At 33.7% G+C, this 6,915-nt stretch overlaps 1 protein-coding gene across 3 annotated transcripts; it reads left to right on the plus strand.

The window, feature by feature from the left end:
- Positions 1-675: 675 nt before the first annotated feature.
- Positions 676-5,714, plus strand: LOC133796583 (pentatricopeptide repeat-containing protein At4g26680, mitochondrial). 3 transcript variants are annotated; one of them, XM_062234158.1, is made up of 5 exons: positions 676-931; positions 1,203-1,301; positions 1,550-3,727; positions 4,487-4,692; positions 5,000-5,714. In XM_062234158.1, exon 3 carries the CDS (start codon positions 2,013-2,015, stop codon positions 3,633-3,635), a length of 1,623 nt encoding a protein of 540 aa, XP_062090142.1. In that variant the 5' UTR covers positions 676-931; positions 1,203-1,301; positions 1,550-2,012; the 3' UTR covers positions 3,636-3,727; positions 4,487-4,692; positions 5,000-5,714. The 3 variants fall into 3 exon arrangements, with proteins under 3 accessions (XP_062090142.1, XP_062090141.1, XP_062090143.1); XM_062234157.1 differs by having other exon boundaries at positions 1,550-4,692; XM_062234159.1 differs by having other exon boundaries at positions 676-912; positions 1,550-4,692.
- Positions 5,715-6,915: the final 1,201 nt, after the last annotated feature.

Consider the following 6,915-nt stretch of genomic DNA (forward strand, 5'->3'; position numbering starts at 1 on the left):
ACACCATCGAACCTCCATTGAGCAACATCGATTTTTTCATGAAAATCTTGATTTTGAAGGCCCCATCGAGCTGGCATTGAGCACCATCGAACCACGTCGATTTTCTGCAGATTTTAAAGTTTTAGATCTGAAAAAAATCGCAAAAATAAAAAAATCATGCCCAAATCTGTTCAAAATGTAGTATTTTAATGTTTTAAGTAATAAATATTTACTATTATATTGAGTTCTCTTATATTTTACCTTAATCATAGATTTTTTTTTCTAGATAGAGAGTTGAGAGGAATGGGTTGAGAGAGAGAGAGGCAAGAGAGAAGAGAGAAGAGAAAGTGAGTGAGAAAAATTATGAGATGAGTATTTTGGGTGTTGTTAAAATATTTGTATTTTTTTAAAATGATTAGAGGGTCTAGCTTTTTTTTTGATTTAGGACAACACATTAAACATAAAAACTCAAAATTCCGTGATAATGTAAGGGGGTGTGTGAAAGAAAATTTTATGGGTAATATTGTACTTATGAAAAATTTAAGAGGTGTGCAAAATATTTTTTTTTTAATTTTAAGAGAGATTTAATTAAAAATTATGTAAGAGGAGAAAAAAAATGTGTAACAATAATCACACCCTTAAACAAAAATGTCAGTTAAAAAAAATATTATATATTAATTTTTAATAAAAAAGTTTCTTAAAGGCAATTATAATTCGACATAACTTTTATCTTTCTCTCTCCTCCGTCAACAGCCCCCTTCTCTCTCACCTCAACACTTAAACTCGCCGCTTCTCCCAACTGACCCAGTCGACTCGATTCCGGCACCCAGCCGGAGCGTTGAGTCTTATCCGCCACTGCCAAGCTCCTTCGACGACGTCCCGCCCTCTCCGTCTCCGGGTCTCCTTGCGTTCGTTGGCATCATAAGCCATAAGGTATCACAGAGATTTCGAGGTCAGATTTTTAGCTTTCATGAGCAATAGATTTAACAGTTTTACAATATCAAAAGTGCAGTAATTGATTTTCAGTTTTGTTATTTATTATTTAGATCTGAACCAGTTTTTGGTGTGTTGGCTTATTGTGAATTCTGATATGATTTTCTTTGCATACATTACATTTTTCAAAGATATTTATTTGTTGTTCTCTCCATTTGCAAAGTCTTTGCTATTTTTGATCGTGAATTCATACATACTGTTTAAATTGTTGAGCAACTTCGTTTTTTCAGTGTAGTGCTCCGGAGGCAGCCTATTTCACTGTTCTCAAATTTGAATTTGCTGCTAAAGTAATCGATGTGCATCCCAAAATAGTGTTATCATCACTGAAGGTAAACTCTATTCAGAAATTAAATTGAGGATAAAAAGAGGAACATATAGGTTTAGAAGACAAAATATTTCATTAAGGTTGCAAAAGATTGAAGTAAATGATAAATATTTCAGGCTTTGCAGGTTGTGGTACATATATAATATTTAAGTATACGGCTGTCATATGTACAAGTATGTAATCTAGACAAAAGGATCATTAGATTTTGCTTCAACTTGTTTTAAAGTTAATGTTCAATGATGTTTAAAACAGGACAAACTCCCGCCGCTAGCCATCCCTCTCCCCCAAACCAAATCCCTCAATTATTCGTACCGCTTTTAGGCCTTGCTACCATCACGGCCTTTCCTTTGCAGTTCAGACTTCAGGGTTCTTCTTCTTGCCTTCTTTTTGCAAATATGATTAAGCTCTTCTTCTTCTTCTTCTTCTGTAAGCGCTAAATGTCGTCCTTTCAGAAGGAGACACGTGGTGACAACGTTCTTATTTCGTTGGATAAGCAAGAATTTTTAACAGGGATTACTATAGCCTGTCGGGTTGTATTTGTTACATAACAAAGTAAAGGTCATCATTCTCTGCCTTTCAACAAGGTTAGTAGGTCTTCATGTAAAAGCTTCTCTTTTCTCTGTTAATGGATTGAAACCCAGTTCTCCTTTTCATCATACAAAATTTGGGTTACCCAATCATTTCAATTACTAGAGGCTGAAATATTTTTGAGGTCATGAGTAAGTTCCCATTTCGTGGGTTTTCAACTTTTCTAAGTTCAACTGAGAAAGAATCTATCACTACTGAACCTATAATTTCTGGGATTTTGAGGAGAAGGAACTGGAATCCGATTCCATTACCCCACAGAATGATTCCCGAACCCCATGGACAAGACCTTGATTTTGTTAATGTTTGCCACAGCCATCTAATTCATTCCGAATGGACTAAGCTTGACTCTATATCGAATGGCTTGACCGCATTTAGGGTAAAGCACCTTCTTTTAAAGATTCAGAAGGACCATGTTCTTTCACTTGAGTTTTTCAACTGGGTTGGGACTCAGAAGCCTAGTTTGCAGACTCTGGAAACCATTTCCATTATTCTCCACATTCTCACCAGAAACCGTAAATTTAAGTCCGCGGAAGCAATTTTGAGGACCATTCTTGCCTCAGATTCGATAGACTTTCCTTCTAAGTTGTTTGAAGCACTAGTATATTCGTATAGGTTATGTAATTCTTCTGCTTTTGTTTTCGACTCCCTTTTCAAGACTTTTGCGCATATGAGAAAGTTTAGAGATGCCACTGACACTTTCTGTAGAATGAAGGATTATGGCTTTTTGCCAACGGTTGTGTCCTGCAATGCATATATGAGCTCTTTGCTTGGTCTTGATAGAGTTGATATTGCATTAGCATTCCATAGGGAAATGCGGCGCTATCGGATTTCACCGAATGTTTTTACTCTTAATATGGTAATGTGTGCTTATTGTAGGCTTGGTAAGTTAGACAAGGCTGCTGAGGTTTTTGGTGAGATGGAGAATATGGGTTGTAGTCCTACTGTTGCATCCTATAACACACTGATTTCAGGATACTGTAATAAAGGTCTTCTGAGCGTGGCTATGAACCTCAAAACATTGATGGGGAAGAATGGCATACACCCTAATGTGATTACTTTTAACACTCTTATCAATGGTTTCTGCAAAGAAGGGAAATTACATGAAGCAAATAGACTTTTTAGTGAGATGAAGGCCATAAAGGTGGATCCTAATACTGTAACATACAATATCTTAATAAATGGGTATGGCCAAGAGGGTAGTTGTGAAATGGGTAGTAGGCTTCATGAGGAGATGTCAAGGAATCGAGTAAAGGCTGATATTCTGACCTATAATGGCTTGATTTTGGGACTATGTAAGGAAGGCAAGACAAAGAAAGCTGCATATCTGGTTAAAGATCTTGATAAGGAGAACTTAGTTCCAAATGCATCTACTTTCTCTGCCCTGATTAGAGGGCAATGTGTGAGGAACAACTCTGACCGTGCCTTTCAGATATATAAAAGCATGGTCAGGGGCGGTTGCCATCCGAATGCACATACTTTCGAAATGTTGATTTCTACCTTTTGCAAGAATGAAGATTTTGATGGAGCAGTCAAAGTCTTAAAGGAAATGTTTTACAGATCTGTGATTCCTGATTTGGATATATTGTATAAGCTTTGTGCAGGACTATGCCAGGATGGGAAACAAAAATTGGTCCTGTTATTATGCTCTGAGATGGAAGCTAGGTGCCTTGTACCTCAAGGTTTTGACAAAGATAAGATTACCTGCTCGGGACATAATAATGAGAGCCAAGCATTCAGAGATAACTTTTAAGGATCCAGAGGACGAATCTACTGAAGTAACATAATTGATGATGATAATAAATATCAGATTGCTTCATTAATTAAGTTATGTTTTACTGTACTGTAAGTATTTCTGCCATTCCAATATTAATATTCTAGGTGACAGTTAGCAAATTTTTCGATGACAGTTATTTATGATGAATGCTAATTATGGTTGGTACGTATTTTTCTTACAGTCCGACAATTGTTTAGTTTTACTAAGACACTTATTTTATATTTATAAATGGGTATTACTATAGTAGTGATTGTTTTTAATCACTACTGATAAGCATTTTTAGTATTTTTGGCATATGAATAAGTTGTAAGTCTTTTTTTTTACATGATGGAGTATAATGTAGTTACTTAAGATTTCTCACAAATTTTTAGTAAATTATGAATAATTTAGTATGCTGAAATCATGATTTAAACAGCTTGTTGCATGTGTACTTGCTTTGATATTTATAGTTGTTTCGATATTTATACTCACGTGTAACAAATTATTTGAATCCTAATTTCAGCATCTATAGTATACGGAATTTCCTAAAATTTTGTGAGAGGTTCCTAACTATGTTTTACACTGCTACTTAAAAAAAATAAGTTGGAACTTTTCTATATAACGAAAGTACTAAAAGTATTTATAGGTAGTGTAAAAACAATTACTACCTGATAATTTTCTCATATATATATATTTTGGCAATATTTTTATTATTTATAATTGAATTTTTTTTGACAAAATACTTATATTTGAATTTAACAATATTAGTTAGGTAATTATTGATAGTTTTTTTAGAATGAATAGTTTCTATTTTATTATTTTAATATTTATATTTTGTTTTATTACAGGTAAAAAATCACACATTATTATTATTATATATATAAAAAAGTAATTTAGGAAGTTACAGGTGTCTTATTATCATGGTTATCGTTGTTATTATTGGCAACACGATGTTTCATTAGACAATGGTGAATTGTGCTTGCAACCCAGTATGATGGCAATATATACTTGCGTAAAATCGGTGAAGGTGTATGGATTAATCATAAAAATTGAGGTAACATTATGTTGTTTATTTGTTTTGTTTTAATATGATTTATGCTATGAGGATGGTAAATTAACAAGATTATGTGTGAGTTATTATTATGATTCAGGTAGATGATGATTGATAACTCTAGGATTTAGAGTTATTTTTATAATCTTTGAACTTGCTTTTCAAAATTAAAAAGAGTAATGAGTCCTTATTTCATGTAATTTTATCAGTTTTAGTGTGTTATTCTAGGTAGTGAGTCAGGGTAAGAGTTAGGTTTGTATTATAATATTTTTCAGTGTTTTTATGTAAATTATTGTGTTGTATTAATCAGGAAAGGAAGCTTACAAAATATGTGAAAGGGAACTGCTGGAAGCAAGGGGAAAAACGAATTCTGAAAGGGGCGTGTTGCTACTTCAATGCTGTAGCATCACTACACAGCAATGCAAGGGATCAGGCAGGTAACGTGGCTAGAAGACAGCTGGACTTAATGAGTGAAATCAGCGCCTATGTGGCTAGAATTTTAATAACTTAAGTCAGCTGGGTGATGTGGCACTTGGAGGACAATGTGGGAATTGACTTTCCTATTAGGGTAAAGGAAAGTACCCTAAGAGGAAGGGAGGAGCCCAAAAGAAGAGAGACCCCCATTATTGAAGATATTCTGAATTGTTTAAAGGAAAGTACCCTAAAAGGAAGGGAGGAGCCGAAAAGAAGAGACCCCCATTATTGAAGATATTCTGAATTGTTTAGAGAGAAGTACACAGAGAAAAGGGAGGACGAAAACAGAGAAAGGAGTACCAAAAAGAGGAGAAGAAGGCAGACGCACTGAGGGGGACTTGAGCTCACCAACTCATCTCTCTCTCTAATCTTTCCCTCTCATTTTGTATTAATTTTCTATCTAGTTTTTCTACTCAAACTCTATGGAACTTCTACTTTCTGGTTATGTGTTTGTAATTTCAGTTATGAACTAAGTTTTTAAGAGATTTGGGTGGTTATGAACCCTTTGTATGAAGTAATAGTTTGAATGCATGGTTAGAGTAATTATATCATTGTTCAATTAAATGTGCTGGAATGTTGATTGAATGTTATGTACTGGCCATATTTAACATTTATTAAGCTTGATCTAACTTGGAAAAGTAAAACCCAGCTGAACCCATTTAATTGATGCAAGAACTTGCCTAGTTTTAGGTAATTTTGAGTAGTGGAATAGGAATATTTTGCTGCCTTGTATAACTGGAGATTTGGTGTTTGTTGGATTGTTTATAACCTGATTTAATGCAGGAATGTGTTGAGGGGGTTATAGAAAATATACTGTAAGTTTTGGGAAAAACTTGCTGGGCATTTATGAAATCTGTTAACTCTGATATAATTGCTGAACCATTGCTGTAACAACTGGAACGAAACAGAGGGGAATTAACCACCTAGATCCATTTTCTCACATCTGAAATTCACACAGAATTACTTCAATCGGTCTCTAATTTTTAGTTTAATTAAATTTGATTATTTACATTTAATTCCAGAATTAATCACTCAACTGTTCTCTTGAATTGGTTACTTCATTTTAAATTGTTTTTAGTTGATATTGCATTTATTTAGTTCAAAAGTCCTTGTGGAGACGAACTTTGATACTTTATCACTGTATTACTTGTTTGTGACTGTGTATACTTGCGCATATTTTAATCGTTAGAATTTTCACAACAATGATGATGATGGTGATCGTGAGGAGAGTTAGATGAGATAGATAAGGCAGAAGATGATATCTCATGGACAAGCGATTGATGAAGCGAGGGAGATTATAGCTTCAATTATTGAATGAAATGTAGGCAGAACTATTTCAATCACATACCACCATGAATATGTATGCGGATGTCTTGTTTGATTTGCTAACATTGTTTGTCATGTCATGGCAGTTACTTTTCCAAGAGTGTGTTTTGGTTCGTATATAACAAACAAAATGGTCGGATGCTAGCAGTATAGCAGTCCCAATGGTTGCTTCAAAGTAGTCCAAATGTAAATTATTTTAACTAAATGACTTAATATCTACTCCATCAACTAGTTTAGCACTAAACCTAATAAATTATATTCTAAATGTAGCTGAGCTTAAATTAGCTATCTAAACATTTTTTAATATTTATTTTTGTCCTTTTTTTCCTTTCTCTCTCCCATTAGTAAATTTTTTATTATTCTTTTTTCTTTTTTAATATGTTTTTTTTTACTTTAACTATTAAATAATATTTATAAATATAATAT

Source organism: Humulus lupulus, chromosome 8 (assembly GCF_963169125.1).
Source record: "Humulus lupulus chromosome 8, drHumLupu1.1, whole genome shotgun sequence".
NCBI classification, from domain to species: domain Eukaryota; kingdom Viridiplantae; phylum Streptophyta; class Magnoliopsida; order Rosales; family Cannabaceae; genus Humulus; species Humulus lupulus.

Coding starts and splice junctions, on each gene's coding strand:
- LOC133796583 (XM_062234157.1), top strand. CDS start 2,013: ATGAGTAAGTTCCCATTTCGTGGGTTTTCAACTTTTCTAAGTTCAACT.